The 19534-nt window shown below is 32.7% G+C and overlaps 1 protein-coding gene and 1 non-coding gene across 2 annotated transcripts; one reads left to right on the top strand and one right to left on the bottom strand.

Annotated features, from left to right (window-relative positions):
* Window positions 1-4924: 4924 nt before the first annotated feature.
* LOC121223951 (small nucleolar RNA R71) lies at window positions 4925-5031 on the top strand. The gene has a single exon (XR_005921417.1). It is a non-coding gene; the product is annotated as a small nucleolar RNA R71 (small nucleolar RNA).
* A 12889-nt stretch (window positions 5032-17920) lies between these two features.
* On the bottom strand, window positions 17921-19282 carry LOC107961876 (uncharacterized). Its single transcript, XM_016898039.2, has 5 exons — window positions 19184-19282; window positions 18766-19078; window positions 18547-18669; window positions 18300-18398; window positions 17921-18215 (listed from the first exon to the last, which is right to left on the bottom strand). The coding sequence occupies exons 1-5, from the start codon at window positions 19184-19186 to the stop codon at window positions 18094-18096; spliced, it is 660 nt and encodes a 219-aa protein (XP_016753528.1). The 5' UTR covers window positions 19187-19282; the 3' UTR covers window positions 17921-18093.
* Between the last annotated feature and the right edge of the window lie 252 nt (window positions 19283-19534).

Genomic DNA, 19534 nt, shown 5'->3' with positions numbered 1-19534 from the left:
CGAAAGATCATATTTAAATCAATTTTGAAGAAAGATTTGAGAGGTCACAAGCACTCCTACTTAAGTTCTTTCCTAGATAGAATTTATTTAAACATACTAATCCCAAAAATATACCCTAAATCATTTATTTAAAAAGAAAACGAGAAAAATTTTATCCCACTCAATTTTATCCCCCCAATAATGTTATAAGCGTCGAGCATTGACTCGAAAATTAACTATCTGATAAAATGAATGAGACTTTATCCCACTCAATTTTAAGTTCGACAACTCTATATGGAAAAACTTGGTGAATGGTAAATGGACCGGACCAACGTGATTTTAACTTACCTAGAAAGAACCTTAATCTGGAATTGAATAACAAGACTTGCTGACCTGCTTCAAATTATTGAACTCGAATCTACTTGTCATGTCATCTTTTAAGTCTTTTCTTGAATAGTTTGGCACTCTCGTATGAGAACATTTGGAACTCTTCTAACTTGTTGAGTTGAAGCATTTGTTTCTCTTTAGCAAGTTTAAGATCCAAGTTAAGTTGTTGAAGAGCCCAATAATCTTTATATTCTATCTCCAAGGGTAAATGACAGGCTTTCTCAAAAACCAACCTATAGAGTGACATCTCTAAAAGTTTTTGTATGTTGTCCTGTAAGCACATAAAGCATTGTCTAGTCTTTTGGACCAGTCTTATCGGTTCGGAAAAACTACCTTCTCAAGTATGCCTTTTATCTCTATGTTCTCCAATTCAGCTTGCCCATTCGTCTACAGATGGTAAGCTATGGAAACCTTGTGCTTTGCTCCATGTTTGTCAAGTAACCATTTCAACCATTTGTTAACAAAATGGGGCCCTCATCACTGATGATAGCCCTAGGAGTTTCAAACCTTGTGAACACATGTTTCTGCAAAAACTACATCACAACTTTGGCATCGTTTGTCAGATATTCCTTGGCCTCAACCCACTCAGACACGTAGTTTACTACTACAAATACTTGTGACCAAAAGACAGAGGGAAAGGACCAAGGAAGTCAATACCCTAAACATTGAATAATTCTACCTCAATGATGTTTGTTCAGGGTATCTCATTTCTGTTGGTGACATTTTGCAACCCTTTGGTATCGATCATAATTCTTTACGTAAACATACACGTTTTTGAATAACGTTGACCAAAAAAATCTGGCTTGCAATACTTTGGCTGCAATACGTGTACCTCCGAAGTGTCCCCCACTTGGAGTTGTATGGCAATGATATAAAATCTCATGTACTTCATCTTCTGTCACGCATTTCCTAATCATTTGATCTACACACTTTCTGAACAAGTATGGTTCTTCTCAGAAATAATACTTCACATCATGAAGAAACTTTTTTTTGTTGATATGACTTATCCAAAGGCATCAAACCACAAGCTAGATAGTTAGCAAAATTAGCAAACCAATAGGTATTATAGATATGATTTATCTTAAATATGTGTTCATCTAGGAATGTCTCCTAAATGGGTATAAGTGAATAAGTCCCTTCTTGCAGCTCTAGTCTAGACAAGTGGTCTGCTACTTGGTTTTCTACTCCCTTTCGATCATGAATTTCAAGATCAAACTCTTGGAGTAAAAGTACTCATCGAATCAATCTCGGCTTAGCATCTTTCTTGGCAAGTAAATACTTAATTGTCAAATGATCCGTATAGACCATCACTTTAGCAACTACAAGATAAGATTGAAACTTATCAAAAGCAAACACAATAGCAAGTAACTCATTCTCTATTACCGTGTAATTCAATTGAGCTCCCGTCAGAGTTTGACTTGCATAGTAGATGGGATGAAAAACTTTGTTCCTTCACTGGCCCATTACAGCTCCTATTGTGAAGTTACTTCCGGCACACCTCAATTTAAATGGCAATTCCCAATTTGGTGTGACGATGATGGGTGCTAAAACTAACCAATTCTTCAAATCATTAAAAGCTTTTAAAACACTCCTCGAAAAATTTGAACATTGTGTCCTCCAATATTTTATATAAGGGTTTAACAATTTTGGAGACTTCCTTAATAAATCTCCGATAGAAACCAATGTCACCCAAAAAGCTCCTAACACCCTTTACAGATGTTGGAGGTGGGAATTTCTCAATAATAGCTACCTTTACTTTATCTACCTCGATCCCATGTCTCGCTATCTGATGCCCTAGAACAATACATTCTCGTACCATGAAATGACACTTTTCCTAGTTAAGTATAAGGTGTGTTTCTTTGCATCGTCTTAATACCTTGGCTTAATTGGCTAGGCAGTCATCATATGTATCTTCAAATACTGAAAAATCATCCATAAAAACTCCCAAATACTTTTCAACCATATCAATAAAAATAGACACCATACATCTTTGAAATGTAGCAGGTGTATTACATAAACCAAATGACATGCGTCTAAATGTAAATGTATCGTACTGGCATGTGAATGTTGTTTTGTGTTGATCCTCTAGTGCTACTGTGATCTAATTATACCACGAGTACCCATTGAGAAAGTAGTAATAGTCTTACCCCACAAGTCTATCCAGCATCTGGTCCAAGAACGGCAAAGGAAAATGATCTTTCATAGTCACCTTGTTCAACTTTTGATAATCTATGCAAATTCTCCATCTCGTAACCATTTTTGTTAGTATTAACTTGTTATTCTCATTTTCAACGTCTATAATACCTTATTTTTTGGCACACACTAGATTGGACTTATCCACGAACTATCTGATATGGGAGAAATTATACCTGCATCTAACCATTTTATGATTTCTTTCTTTACCAAGTCCTTCATAATGGGATTCAGTCTTCATTATCCCTCAATCATCCCTTTCTCGCCATCTTTCAGGATGAACTTGTGCATGTATACAGATGGACTAATGCCACGAATGTAAACTATGGTTCATCCGATAGCATTCTTTAATTATTTCAACATTAGGATGAGTTTCTCTTCTTACTCTTTGGTCAACTCTACTAAAATAATCAAAGGAAAGTAGAAGCGTTACCTAAATAAACATATTTTAAATGTGAGGGAAGTATATTCAGTTCTAATTTAGGTGGCTCCTCAATTGATGCTTTTGGTTGGACATAATCTCTACTTTCTAACTCCAAAGATTCAAAGCGAGATTACGGATTAAATACCCTTTGATTAGCTTCTAGCAAAGCTAAGTATTCCTCTCCCTCTTCATCAGTTGTAGGGTCTTATGTCAAAACTTGCTCTAATGGGTCCTCAACAGAGTTGAGTTCCCATTCTATAGTTAAATCCTCTAACTCTGATACTGCAAAATAGTTATCAACTGTGTCAAGGAATCACCCTAGACTTAAAAATATTTAAAGTTACATGATTGTCCTAAACATGTACAATAAGCTCACCATTTTGCACATCAAGGGTCCTTCCAATTGCTAGGAAAAGCTTTCCTAGGAAGATTGACACCTCATTATCTACTTCAAAGTCTAGATTAAAAAAGTCAGCATAAAAAATAAATTTATCTACACATACCAATACATCTTCGATTTTTCCTTCTGGATGCTAAGGATCGATTTGTTAATTAAAATGTAACTATAGTAGGTTTAACTTCACCTATCCCCAATTTCCTAAATATGGAAATGGGCATCAAGTTGATGCTTGCATCCAAATCACATAGTGCTTTACCACAATAAGTTGTTCCAATATTGCAAAGTATGGTAAAACATCTGAGATCCTTCAACTTCTGGGGTCGTTTTTCTTGAAGATATGCATTGTATTCCTTCGTCAGGACTACCATCTCAAATTCTCATGGTCTTTGTTTCTTAGACAGGATATCCTCCAAGAATTTGACGTAGTTTGGCATCTGCTCAAGTGCTTCTCCCAACGGAATATTGATACGAAGTTGATTGAATACGTCTAAAAATTTCTTGAACTGGACTTTCTACTTCTACTTCTGATGTCATTGAGGGTAGGGTGGTAGAGGATTCTTTACTGTAACTAGTTGATTTATCTTCTGTGACAATTCTGCATCTAACGAAGTTGTAAGTTTATTAAAATTGACTAGTTCAGAAATTACCTTACCGAATTTTACAAATTCTGGTAAAGTTGGAATTTCAACACTCAGTTGAACTTCCACTAAATTTTGAGCATCAATTGGCTCTTCTTCAACTTCGACAACGTTGGGCTCTAATGTCTTTCCTCTTTTCAATGTTAATGCTTTACAATACTCTTTCCCTGGAATTCGTGGGTTTTCTATATCACTAGGTAGAGCACATTGTGGTCGATTCTTAAGTTCAATAGTAAGTTGACCCACTTGATTCTTCAAATTCCTTAAAGCGACTTCATTTTTTGTCATATATCCCTTCAATAGGTTATCTAAGCTATTGGAAGATTTAGCTTGAGTTGATTTCTGAACTTGTTAGGTAAAAATAGGTGGTTGGGTCGGTCTAGGTTATGCATAAGTGTTACTAATTGCAGCCCCCTGGTTACTCCATGAAATGTTAGGATGGATTTGCAAAGATGGGTTATAAAAACTGTATTGCAGTCCTTACCTTCCTCGATTCTGGTTCTGATTACTTTTGTAATACACATATTTTGGGTTTGATGGACATTCTTCGAAAAAATGTTCTTCCCCACAATAAAACAGGCTATATTTTCAAATTGATTAGATGGTTGTATTGTAAAACTATTAAACTCATTAATGGTAAAATTATTAAGCATTGATGATATTAACGATACCTAATATGCAAGTAAAATGAGAGCGTCCACTTCACTTACTCCAACGACTCGTCTTCCTTACGCTGCTCAATTGGTTGGCCATTAATAATTGTTGCTAAAAATCCTATCAATGATTTCATAAGCATCATTATAAGACATAGAAAGGAGAACACTATTAGCAAAAACGTCTACTACCATTCTCGTGTGAGCATTGAGACCATTATAAAATGTCTCAAGTTGGATGCAATACGGGATTCCATGATGAGGGCACTTCTGTAATAATTCTTTGTACATTTCTCATACCTTATACAATGACTCGTCATCCATTTGTTGGAAAGTAGTGATCTCGTTCCTAAACTTAGCATTCTTGCTAGTTAGGAAATAATTTATGAGGAATCTTTTTGCTAACTCTTGCCGTGTGGAAATGGAATGTGGTGGCATTTAGTTCAACCAGGCTCGAGCTCTGTCCCTTAGTGAATATAGGAACGACTTTAATCGTAGTACATCTTCGGGTACTCCAGCTAGCTTGAAAAAACCTCTCACCTCCATAAACAATCTTAAGTGAACGTGAGGATCTTTGGTAGGCATTCCACTGAATTGGCCCACTGTTTGAAGCATTTGGAACATAACCAACTTCAGCTCGAACTATTGTGCCTCGATTTTGGGTCTCCTAATACCTAGATTAAGATCATGAAATACTGACACAACATACTATCTCAGAGCTCATTCCTAATCATTAGCAATAAGGATAGGATTTTGAGCAGGGTTTGCTCTATTTCCTTGATTTAGATTTTCAAAATTCATCTTTCCGGTACTTTTTTGAGCTGCTTGTTTTCTTCGTTGTCAAAAAGTTCTTTCAATCTTAGGGTCTATGGGGAGTAAATCGATAATTTAATTAATAGTCATAAACACATGAAACAAATACAAAAAATTAATTAAGTTAAAATTGAATAGAAAAATAAATTAAAATGCAAAATTAAAAAATTCATAAATAATGAATTTTAAAATAATCCTTGACAACGGCGTCAAAAACTTGGAATGATAAAAATGTGTAAGTGTACACAATCACAACAAGTAATAAAGTGGCAAGTAAATGTAGAGTTATCATACCCATAGGGACTGTGTAAGAAAATATTTATGAAATGCAATTAAAAACACTTTGGTGAAGAAAATCGTTTGTTTGAAAAAGGGTTTAATAAAACTAGATTTTAACTAAGTAATTTAACTAAGAAAAAATTTAAAGGTACAAATTCCAAAGCATAATTTCTAAAAAATAGGTTTAATCAATATGACATAATTGTGTTAAATCAATCACATTTCTTAACTTAATATTATTAAAACAATATTCATGTTGTTAGGAATAAATTCATGGTAACTTGGTGATTTTTTAATTATAGCACGAACAGACTTACAAAATTAACTAATCTCTTAAACATATTACTATGTCAATTTAAACAATTAATCAATTATATTAAGTAAGTAAAAGATTAAGTGAGGTAACAATATATACCTATATTGAAATAGTTTAATCACATAATCTTGCAAGTTATACAATGCTAATGTACTGTTTAATACTGTCGCTAATTTAACCCCCAGCTACCTTAGAAGATTAAACATGTACTGATTAAGTATTGTGTCAATTAATTACAATTTCAATATGATTAATAATTAATTCATTAGTTACTTTACAATCGTAATGCAAGAATAACATAATTATGGTTTTACTTAATCAAACAATTTACTAAGACCTATAACAACATAAACATGATTTTAATAACTTAAGTAGACGACATGCAGTCAACCTAACATGAATTAAATTTAATTCATGTTAATTAAATTTAGAATAACAACATAACAAATATACATAGACATGTTAATAATAACAGCAAGAAAAGTTAAAGGATAAGAAACTAGAATCAAATCTGGTGTTTCTCTGAAGCTAGACTAATTTACTCTGCTCCTCCTTCTCCGCTCATTCTTGTTGAACCGGTGCTTCTATAAGCACTTGAATGCTGCTACCCAAGGTGGTTGAAGGGCTCTTCTAGAAGATGAGAATCAGCAAGGAAAGGACAAGAAAGAAAAATGGGATATAAGAAGAGAAAGTGAGTGAAAGAGAGAGAGAGATGTAAGGTAAGAGAAAGAGATGTGAGGAATGAGAAGTGTGTTGAAATAAATAGGTGAGGGGGTATTTATAGGTGGGATTGTCTGCTAAAAATAGCAAAAAATCAGCAGTCATATACCCCCTTGGCCGGCCACACAAATGGCAAGTTTGTATGTTTCAAACTTGGTAAATTTAGCTTGGGAAGATCTTTAAAAGCACAAAAAATTGTGGGGTTTGAATTCAATTTCAAAGAAACTTCAAGTGTTGATTAGGTTAGCATGTTGGACGATTTTGGCTAGCCCATTTGCTTGGTTGGATCAGTCTTTCAATTTAGCACAATTGGGCCTCCTTTCATAATATAAATAATTTTTTTACCCAAAATAAATTGGATATAATTAAAATTAATTATATTACGTATTAATATTCATCATTTGAACTGTCTTAGGCTAAAAAATTAATTCACCTCGATGCTTTAGAAATCACTTCACGTTATGTGCTTTTAGTAGTATTTGTTGAGTCGATTTTCAACATTTGTGCAAATCTGTCGAAAATAAATCAAAATTTATGAAATTTTATTATAAAATTAATTAAAATTCAATATGTTAATAATTTGAGTGCAATTTAATTATTTTATAATTATTATATATTTTTCAACAAAAATTATTATGAAACTACATGAATTTGAGTTAAAAATGGTTAAAATAGTCTATATACTTTCAACCAAACATACAATTGCTGGAAATTTGTGAAAAATTAGGCAAAAAGTCATCGCATTCACCTAGATGAGAGTATCATCCTTGAATTATAAATATTTACCATCAAGGGACCCCGTCAAAAATGAGGTTAATGTCGATCGAGTCAATGGTCAGGAAGCATATAGCTAATAGATCATCAATACTCGAGTTATATGTAGAGTTTGTCAACACAAATGAAGGCAGTAGAAGTTCAACATTTGTTCTAGTTCAAGAGGTCAAAACGAAAGAGGAAGCCGAGAGTCCAACGACACGGTTGTACGATGGGTTCGCGACTTTGTTAGAAAGCTCACATTATGATATCTCGAAATCATCAATAATAAGACACTAACCAGTTTCATCCCTAGATTTCAACTGTGGTAGATAGAACGTTTAGCAATTGGGGCATGACGATAATCGAGACTTCAACACCTTAGCACAACAATCTGTTAGTGTTTTTGATTTCAACTTTGAGAGTCTAATGTTCTAAATCTGGAACGCTTGTAGGGGTATGATATCAGTTCCACTAGTGAGCGACCCGTAGGTGATTTTGGTTGTACCAACAACTATACGAGAAAGGATAATGTACTCCTTACAACCTTCATCGATGGAGAGACATCTATCCCTAGACATCCTAAGAGGTTGAGATTAAAAAGGGCATTTAATTTCATGACGACCCAATGCAAGAGTTTGGGTCAGATGGTCAGAAATTACATTATTTTCTAATCTAGAGTCAGTTTCAACTAAACAAAAAGATGAAGGTTCAAATGGTGAAGGTCCGAACGAAGCTACGGAAGAAGATCCATGGTTCAGGGCATACTGACCTCTGACCCACATACATAATGTAAACCTCTCAGTAGAAGGTGGGTTGGACTTTTCAGAACACCCATACAGAATGTTGGTGATTTAGAAGCAGGGAAGGAGTTTTCCTCTAAAGATGCTTTTGCCGCAACAGTGAAGCGATATAACATAATGAATGAGATAAACTTCTATGTTGTTAAATCCTGATCAATGAAATTTGAGGTGAAATGTGCAATGCGAGACAATAAATTTCCATTGAAAATCATGGCTTTTAAAGAAAAATATAGGGTTGTGGACCATTAAGAAATATATCGCTTCACATACGTGTGTTGTCATGGGTACTGCGTAAAGACTGTTTGATATTTGTGGTACTGAATTGCTAATTTTGAAATACTTATTTTGTTCTAGGTATTAGATAGGATCATCCAAAGTTGAATTCGAAGATGAATTCGAATATAATATGGTTATGGTGAAATCAAGCCTCTAGGTTCCCGTGTTGGTTATAATTGCCAATATCCATAGCTAATACAATTACACGTCATAGTACCACAAGGTGTGAATCATAAAATAGAAGGCCATGAAGAATATGCATAATGGGTAGGGCTCACCGTATAATAATTCATGAAAATGGTGTCAAGTACTTAGTCAGTGGGTATCATGTTTCATATCCAAATTAGAAACGATGCATGCGTATTACTAAGATCGTTTGGTCCAAGAAAGTCGAGTTTTCATCATTTCTTCTAGATTTTAAACCAATGTCGATAAGTTTTTTGGTATGGTAAACCATTGGTACAAATCAACGGTACATTCCTGTACTGAAGATATTAGCATTGGTTGTTATTTGTTATTGCATAAGATGATAATCGAAAAATTTTACTCATAGCCTTTGTAATAATGTTGGAAGAAAAGGCAAATGATTGGGATTTCTCCGTATTTAACTTGAGATGGCATATTATTAGAGGTGCTCATGCCCGGCCCGACGGCCAGCCCGAAATATGGGAGGGTTTGGGTAAAAATATAGGCCCGAAATATGGGCTTGGGCAAAAAAAATGAGGCCCGTTGGGCCTCAGGCACCACTTTTTTGGCCCGGGCCCGGCCCGATATAATAAATATATTTATTTTTTAAATTTTTTAAATTTTAAAATACTTTTTAAAATACTTTTTAAATTTTTTTAATTTTAAAATATTTTTAAAATACTTTTTTTAATTTTTAAAATAAATTTTTGGTATTTATTAAAAAAATGGGACGGGCCGGGCCCAGGCCCGGGCTTATGATTTTTTTCCCGGGCCAGGCCTGGGCAAAATTTCAGGCCCATATTTCGGGTCAGGCCGGGCCCAGGTCTAAAATTTTTTATGGGCCCGGCCCGAACCCGACCCGGCCCGGCCCATGAGCACCTCTACATATTATCCTGCAACTCAATATGTGTGTCATTTCTAATAAGGGCCCCAGAATACTTGCCACGATTGAACTGTAGAGAAGCCTTTGGGGCCACAATCACCATAGGTATTGTCTAAGAAATGTAGATGCTAACTACTACGGACAACACAAGTTTGATAGTCAACGGGCACAAGTCATTAACATCAGAATATATTCACCTCTATTTAAACTATCATAATTTAACCGCTTCACAGTATTTGCATTAATGGATGAACTATTTACTTTCCTCAACATGGTACAAGCTCGTCCAAAATCGTTTTCGTAAAATGTTGGAAATCTTGTGGGCTATTAACGATAGCAATATGACATAACTTGCTAACAAACCCTTCGACCAGTGATCTCAATCGTACAATGGGGGTTTACAATACAAGCATATGACAACAAGCATAGCAGATCAATTTCGTATAGAAGGAGACACATCATTTGCTAGTAACCTGGATTGTGAAAAAAACATATTTATGCTTGGTAACATTATTTCTAAAGTGAACGAAAATATATAGTGGACAAATAAAGGGCAGTCACGTTTGATGCAGGGCTGTTGTGAAAGAAATTAAGGATAGTGCAGAATGAGCCAACAATATTCATTCAGTGTGTCACTCGCGTCCAAACCTATCATTTTGGGTTACGGAGTTTTATAGAATGGACCAAGGTATTAAACAAGAATAGACGGCTTTAAAAACCTTAAATTTAGTTGCCCAAATATGTTAAAAGCCTTAATTTTGAGGTTTCGACTTAGGTTTTAGTTTAAGTTTTCAATTTTGGGTTTTAGATTCAATTCAAATTCAAGGTTTCAATTTAAATTTTAGTTTGGGGTTTTGGCTTTAGTTTCGATTTCAAGGCATTTCAATTGTACAATAACCACCTGAGTAACTAAATAAGTGTGTCAATTTTAAAATTTTGTAATATAGATAAATATAAAAATGAAAATTAATTTAATATGATGTTTAACTTAATAAAACATAATTTGTCCAAAACGAATATTAAAATGAAATAAAATCGAATTTTTTGTATTCTATATTTCAGAATTTCCATGACTTTTTGGCTTATTTTAAGCCATCAAACTCTATTTTTTTTCAAAAATTTGTTGGTTTTAAGAATATTAATTTAAAGTTCAAATGTAATTCTAAAACAATAAATTTTGTTTCATAAAAAAGAATAACCAAAAACCTAAGATATTGGGGCACAAAAAAAAATTGAAAATCGTCACAACTTGCCCAGAATTTCTAAGTTTTCTGTTTCAAGTAGGCGAATTTGAGAGCTTAGTTCTTTTAACATAGAACTCAATTTGGCTAGAAAAACATACCAATGGAAAGATCACATTTCATAAAATAGAAATTGCCTAAAGTTTGACTAGAATGAGCAAGAATATATGGTTTTAAAAAGCCTTAAATTTTGTTACCCAAATATGTTCAAAGCCTTAGGTTCAGGGTTTTGACTTAGGTTTTAGTTTAGAGTTTCCATTTGGGGTTTTATGGTTGGTTTCTGGTTTGGGGTTCTGAATTCAGTCTCGATTAGGGTTTTAATTCCTAGGCATTTTGATTGTGTATTAAGCTTTCAAGTAACTAAACCATTGTGATGATTATACAATTTTGTAATACTTTTAAATATAAAATGTAAAAATTAATTGAATATGGTGTTTAACTTAACAAAACATAATTTGGGCAACAATAATATTAAAATGAAATAAAAAATTTATATTTTATATTTTAAAATTCCATGACTTTTTTGCTCATTTTAAGCCCTAAAAACTCTATGCCCTTTAAAAATTTAGTGGTTTTAAGAATATTGATTAAAAGTTTAAATGTAATTCTAAAACAAGAAATTTCATTTCATCAAAAAGAGTAACCAAGAGCCTAAGTTCTTAGGGCTCAAAGTATTGAAAATCGTCACAACTTGTCCAAAATTTCTATGTTTTCTATTTCGAGTATGGTACTTTAGGGGTTTTTTCTATTAACACAGAACTCAATTTGGCTAGAAAAACATACCAACGGAAAGAGAGTTTAAATCGATTTAAAAAAGTTTTAATCAATTTAGAAGAAATCTGTATATTTTTTCCTTTGTATTTCGACTCTAACATGCACACTCCATGTAACGAGAACCTGTAACAACTTATTTTCCAATGGTGTCAGAAATAGTGCTTTTGGGACCACAATTTCGACGTGTCAATTCATAAATATTAATTATTTAATTTTACGAGATCATTAGTATTGTATTAAAATTTGGTTTGAAATTTTAGATGTTTGGTTAGTTAATTAAAGGAAAAGAATTAAATCGTAAAAAGTGAAAAGGTCAATTGTTTTTAGGGTTTTAGTGGTAATTAAGTATTTAAATAAAATAAGATGATTTAATATGGCAATTAAGTCATTTTGTTATTTAGTGGACGGTTTAAGCTTATTAAGTTATTTTGTAGTAAATTTATTAATAAAAATGTTAAAGTAATAAAATAAGAAAAACAAAAAGGGTTAGGGGAAATTTATTAATAAAAATGTTAAAGTAATAAAATAAGGAAAACAAAAAGGGTTAAGGGACCATCTTCTTCAATTCTTTCAAACCATAGTCGAAACACCATTCTTTTTATCTTAGGAACTTCGGCCTTGCATATAATAACAAGTAGATAATTGAGGAAAAGGAAAATTTGTTAAATTGTTTCTGAACTTTTGTTTTCACTACAATTTAGTCCTGATAAGTTTGTACAGTTTAATTTTGTACAAAATTAGATCTTATATTAACTACGAGTTGAGATTTTTGGATATGCTGACATAATTGAATTGAAATAAGTTGATGCGAGTCAATAAATTAATTGAATTGGAAACTCTTATTTAGTGTTATATTGAGCCTGATGAACGTAGGATTGGATACAATTGGCATGCCAATAGGTTCTTAATTCGCGCGATACGAGTTTGACTAGTGATGAGATGGTGATTATTGATTTGTTACTGTTCACCAAATATACCAAAATCTAGCATTTGTTGCAGACTATTGTGTTATGTTTATAGTGATTCTAGTGTGTTTCGGAGGGATGTTAGCAGTCTAGGCACTTAGTGTAACACCCCTAACCCGTATCTGATGTCGGAACAAGGTTATGGAGCATTATTGGACTTATAATTGAATAAACAGACATTTCAATTTCATATCACATTATCATTATAGAAACAAATCATATAGTCCCTAATACGAGCCTTTGAGGCCCAAAATAGACATTAAAAACAAGTTGGGACTAAACCGAGTACTCAAGGAATTTTTCAAAAAACATGAAAAATTTTCAAAGGTGCAGGGGACACACGCTCGTGTGGCCAGGCCATATGTCTCACACGGCTAAGAGACACGTCTGTGTCTCAGGCCATGTGGACATTCGAAATGGGGACACATGGGTGTGTCCCAACCCGTGTCCATACCCGTGTAACTCACTAACTTGGGTCACACGGCCAAACCACACGCCCATGTGGTAGGCTGTGTACCCTTTGAAATGGCCTCACACGCCTGTGTGCCAGCCCTATGCTAGGCCATGTGAAAACTGGAGGGTATACTGACTCATGCCACACGGCCATGCCACACGCATGTGTGCTAGGCTGTGTGAAGCTACTAACTTGCTTACTTTAGAAATTATAGGGGACACACGGCCGTGCCACCAGGCCGTGTGTCACACACGGCTGAGACACATGCCTGTGTGGACAAAAATAGGTCATTTTCCAAGCCATATTTCTCACCCAATTTGGTACCAACCAAAACACAGAAATTTACATATAGCCATTACATAAATAGGCATTCAAAACCAACCAAAACCAAGCTTAAAACATGTAATATCAATACATACAAACATGATGCCCATAGGCACTCAATTGACCATTTATAAACATGCCAAATATGTCTCCAAAATCTACCTAAATGGTCAAACATATATATGCATCTTTGTGCCTAAAACTTAACATGCATGTCACTTATCAAACTTAACTATTTGATATCCAAAGTACCAATTCACAATCAAGACATTCATATGGCAACCAAACACCATATATAATAAGGCCATTTGCACATATTTTACATAACAAAATATACCTAAAAACAAGCCAAATCAAATGGCTAAATACATGACAAAACATATAGGCAACCATTAGTCAAGATGACCTATACATGTCATTTAACCAAAATATATTGTCAAAAGTACCAAAATAAGCGTTTGATAGTGTGATGAGATCTCCGACAACTTCCAATCCAAACGAGCTTGGAAACACTATAAAACACGAAAAAATAAACAGAGTAAGCAATTAAGCTTAATAAATTCATATAACACAGATATTAACTTACCATTTAACCACAATTCATGTGAGTAACTCAAAGCATAACACAATTCAATTTGGCCAAAGACTAACACATGATCACAAAATCAAGTTAGCCATGTATTCATATAAAAACCGAGAATCACATATGAATTCGTCAATTATTTGAATTCCATGTACATGTAACATCTATACCGTGTATACGTATATCATATAAACCATTTCCATGTAAATACATGTACTAGTTCATATCGAACTCAAATAAGCTCGTAATAGAATTGTACCTGTTAAACCACTTAGAATATCATTAGATATGCGAGTAGTACACACGAGTTGTACTGAATTGTAATCCAGCAATTCTTGCACATGTATGCTCATACGAGCTATAAACAGTAAGCTCTTCCGAGCTAAATAACAATAAGCTCATACGAGCTGAGTATTCGTAAGCTCATAAGATCTGGAATCGGTAACCCTAATGGCATGTCATTTGTATCCTACGAATTCCTAAGGTTCAAATGGGGCTCGGTATTCTTCGTACATCATCAGTTATGCTATCGATAATTATGCATAGTATTTATAAAATCCACATACATAGATTTCAATTAAAGCATATAAATATGCAATTTAATTACACAAACTTACCACAAAGTCGTACGGAGAAAAACGATCATTTAATCCACTACTTTGTCTTTTCCCCGATCTAAATCCGTACGTTGCTTTTCTTGATCTATAAATCAAATTTAACTAATTCAAACTCCATTCTAAAAAATTTAGTCCAACAATCATGTTTTGGCAAAATTACCATTTTCCCCTATAATTTTAACTTCTTTACAATTTAGTCCCTAAGCTCGTAAAATGAAATTCATGCAATTTCATTCACACTCAAGCCTAGAAAAATTCTATACATGCTTATTGCAGCCCATACATTTCACAATTTCGTACATTTACCACACATTTTTCAATTTAACCCCTAATTAATAAATTTAACAAAAGTCACTTAACAAATGTTGTTTATATAACAACAAGGATTCATTTTTTTCCATCAACCTTCAAAACCATAACTTATTCATCAATGGAAAAACGCAAACAATACAATAATTTTGCAAATTAGTCCCCAAGCTAGCTAGGTTAAGCTACAACGATCCTGAAAACATATAAATCATTAAAAACGGGATGAGAAAATACTCACAAGAAAGAACCCTAAGTGGCCGAACCTAGCAAGCTCCCAAGCTTATTTTTCTTTGATCTTTTTGTTGAAGAAGATGATAGAAAATGAACAAAATTTTGTTTTGTTTTAATATAACATTTATTACCTATTTACCAATTTAACCTTACCTAACTTTAAAAATTACACTAATGCCAAGCGATGCACATCCTCTATCTCATTTAATGGTCTAGTTACCATATAAGGACTTCCAATTTAAATTTCTATAGTTATTTAATAAATTTAGCTAATAGAACATAACTTTCGCACTTTACGCGATTTAGTCCTTTTCATCAAATTGAACATGTAAACGTTAAAATTTCTTAATGAAATTTTTATGCTATAACATTATCATGCTGAAGATCACAAAATAATATTAAAATAAATTGACCTCGGATTTCTGGTCCCAAAATCACTGTTTCGATTTCATTGAAAACGGACTGTTACACTTGGTGCCTCAAGTGTTTTCTCAATATATATTTATTACATAATTATATTTTCCATGGAGTGTGATATAATATGATATATAAAAATTTTAATTATGATTAGAATCACAATTATAATTTCAAATAATACAATATTCAAATAATTAACATTAAAATTAAAATTAAAATTAAAATTAATTATTATAATAGAAGGCGGATTGAGTTTTATTGTTTTCTTTCGCAATATATTTATCACATCTTCAATTTTCATTTTTAATACGAAAATTAAGACCATAATTCATAACTTGAATTTCATTTAAAAGGTTAGAAGTAAACCATACAACAAATACTTATTAGTTTAATATGAATGATATTTTTTTTTGTAAAGTAAGTTTACAATTAGTGTTTAAATTAATATATTAAATATTAAAATTGTAATTTCAATATCCAATTTATAAAGTATTTATATTTATTAGTTCTCTTTAAAAGGTTTATATCAAAACTTATATAATTTGGTACATTTTTTAAAACATCTCATTCTAGGATTTAAATTTAATTACTTTAATAATATTTGCCATTGTTTTTATTTTGAAGATATTATTTGTAATTATTAAACCTAAATAAGTGGTATCAATATATGTAATAGCATTAACACTGTAATTGCATTAACAAGTATAATTATATAAAGGATGGTATGAAATAGGAATATTATCACTTCCAATATGTTATATTAACAATTTCATCCAAAATTTTAGAAATTCTTTTTGGATTTAATTTTTTTTAGGATGGAAATCCTTACATAAAATTAAACTATTTAAAAAAAAGGATACAAATGATTTGACGTTACTGTTTTATACAATCATTTACCCAATGTTACTATACTAATACGAATCCAACGCATGTTAATGCTTTCGGTCTTTCAATTATATCTCTAATTTAGCACTTAATTTAGTGGGTGTAAGTTACGTGCATGTTAATTTTTTTATGATATTTAAATATAAAAAATTAATAATTTGATATTAAATTTTATTTTTTTTATAAATATATGTAATAAATTTCTGCATCACACTGATAAAAAAAAACTTAATATGATAATAAAAGACACCAACACACTCGCCACACCTGTCTATTTTCTTTTTTCTTATTTTTTCACTAACTAATTTAACAATCTAACTTTTAAAAAAGTTAATTACAAAATTAGTTCTCATAAAAGATGAAAAATCAATTTAATCCCTAATACTAAATTGAAGCTGCATTTAATGTCAAAATTAAATTAAAAAATCAAAAAACTCCACAATCCATCATCAAAGAGTTGAGGTTTGCTCATCATGATATTTGAATCTTGAAGTTTATATGCAATAGATGATTTTGATGATATGATATGGCAATAAAAGTAGAATGTTGAGTGAAATTTGGGTTCAAATGTTGTTGTAAGGTGTCTTATTGATTATATGTCTTGTTGCATGTATTTGTATGATTTATGAATTTAGAATAAGGACAAGCTCTGTGCTAGCATCCACCTCAATAATATACTTAAAAGGAGTTGATTAAATTTTGTCAAACAACAACAACAACAAATAGTGATTGTGATTCTTTTTTGGTTTCTTTTTACGTCCAAGTATTATGATGATTTTTGGAAGAAAGTTGATAATTTATTTTAGTTTTAATTCATTTAATGTTTCACATATTCTATTTAGAAAAAAGAATGCATTTATAATATACAGTATTCAAAAAGGTTATTTCGCAGCTAAGAAAACTTTAATTTTAGATGTATTTAGCAACTAGCAAGGCAATCCCCTTGGAATTTTCAATCTTAAAATAATATATTTAAAGAGTCAATTCCATTCAAATTATTTTAATTCATCTTTTAGGGGATTTGTGTTATATAACTGAATTTAAGTTATAATTTTTTTGATATATTAAACATTTCATCTTATTCTAAAGTTTTTAAAGAATAAAATAATAAGTAAAATAAAAATATCCTCTTTTATCAACTTATTATTTTTACTCTTTTGTAAAAAAATTCTAGGAATTATTAAACATGTGCAAAAAGAAAATTGATAAATGATAAACTTGTTAAAAAGAAAGAAAAAACATAAAGACATAGTTAAATTAGGGGATAATTGATTTAACATTTAAACCAATTCAATCCTCTCCTTAAAACATTCTATTTGATTAGTATAGTTTAATATAATTAACCCATCAAAATAGCACCACTGCTATTGAACTAACAAAAGTTCAAAAATCAAAATCAAAATTCTACACCCCCAAATAATTTTAAAACAAAAACATGCTCTTATTAATAAAGTGAAGATGCATCTATGCAGTACACCGCTCATGGTAGACGGTTCAAGCAACAAACAGAGACTCAAGTATAACCAGTATCAATAATCACAGGAAGCGACAATTCTAAATACATCTTATAACCTTTGCATATTAATGTAATTAACAGGACACATCGTCACCTAACTGGCGGCGGTTTTCGTGGCAGCTTCCTCCATATCCACCGCTGTTTCTGTCTCCATTGCCGTCACCGTTTGTTCCCTCAACCGTAGCTCCCCCATGCTCTGCACACAAAAACCCCAATGCCCTTACCAAATTAATTTCCATTTCTACCGAATATGGTCTTGTTTCGGAAAGCAATTTTATACCGTCATCGCCGGCGAAACCACCTTTTCCGCTGCCACAGCCGTAGTTGTTCACCATAGTTACACTTGTATCCATGGTACCTTTTTCAGGAACGTCCTCTCCTGCATAAACAGCAACCACAAAACCACCAATTCATACAGTGTACTAATGTGTTCCGAACAGAAAAAGTAACCGGTTTTCAATCCAACCAGCCTGATTGGTCATGTGATGAGATTCATGAGAACATCTAAGCAAGTCAAGTCTGTTTACCGTATTCACCGGAAAATCCACCTTTGTCGCCCCCAAAACTCCCACCAGTGTTCACGGCGGCTACAATCGCATCCATGGTAGCTTTTTCTTCAAGACTCAATCCGATGTTGAAAACGTCGTCTACTGCATAAACATCATCAGACAATTTATACGGACTCGAATCCAAACAGCCCAGTGGGCAGTGGGTCTTTTCAGCTCCACAATTTTATTTTATTTTACCGCCGTTTTCGCCGTCACAGTTCATCATTGTCAAAATAGTATTCATCATAGTTTTTTCATCGAAACTCTGGAGAGTCTCCAGATCATCATTCTCAATAGCCTCAATGAAAACCATGAAGCGCTCAACAAATTTTGCCTTGGGCGCTTCATTAGCTACCAAGTCGCGGTTTTTCGTGATAAGCATGGAACGCTCCCTCTCCTTTTCAACTAACGCAACAAAAGCAGCCCTATGTGACTCTTCCAACCGGAGTGTTTTCTCTTTCTCCGCTTCCAATGCACCCTCCAGAACCATGGAAATGATATCAAGGTGATCCTGTTTTGTCAGGTAAAGTAGAGAATCAAATATACATGCATCAACAGAATGAACAAAAACAACAAATAACGAAATTAGACAAAGAGATATCCAAGTATCTCTAACCATTTGGGAAAAGATCAGTGGAGGCTGCAATACGGTCGTGATTTTGATATAATAAGAAAGAAAAAGAAACAGAGAGGTACTGAAGTGGGTCACAGAAATCCGGACGATTAGATACTTATCTGTAAACTGCTGGTAAAGGTTGGACCCCCCCCCCAATTTCATTTTTACGTATAAATTTTAGAAATCCGTTTTTTAATAAAATATTAATTAATTAGGAAAATGCTCTGGATTAAAAATTATTTAATAAAATGATCTGATTTCAACAATTAGAGAAAGTGTCACTTGACCAGCGGCAACATCCATTTTTTCGATCTAATTATTGTCCAATCATCTGAATTTAAATAAAAAAAA

Source organism: Gossypium hirsutum, chromosome D11 (assembly GCF_007990345.1).
Source record: "Gossypium hirsutum isolate 1008001.06 chromosome D11, Gossypium_hirsutum_v2.1, whole genome shotgun sequence".
NCBI classification, from domain to species: domain Eukaryota; kingdom Viridiplantae; phylum Streptophyta; class Magnoliopsida; order Malvales; family Malvaceae; genus Gossypium; species Gossypium hirsutum.
The sequence above is the reverse complement of the archived record's forward strand: the minus strand, read 5'-3'. Positions and strand labels throughout refer to the sequence as shown.

Coding starts and splice junctions, on each gene's coding strand:
- LOC107961876 (XM_016898039.2), bottom strand. Junction 18,670..18,765: donor CTGTGACGGCGAAAACGGCG/GTAAAATAAAAT, acceptor ATGTTTATGCAG/TAGACGACGTTTTCAACATC. Junction 18,399..18,546: donor TGGATTTTCCGGTGAATACG/GTAAACAGACTT, acceptor CTGTTTATGCAG/GAGAGGACGTTCCTGAAAAA.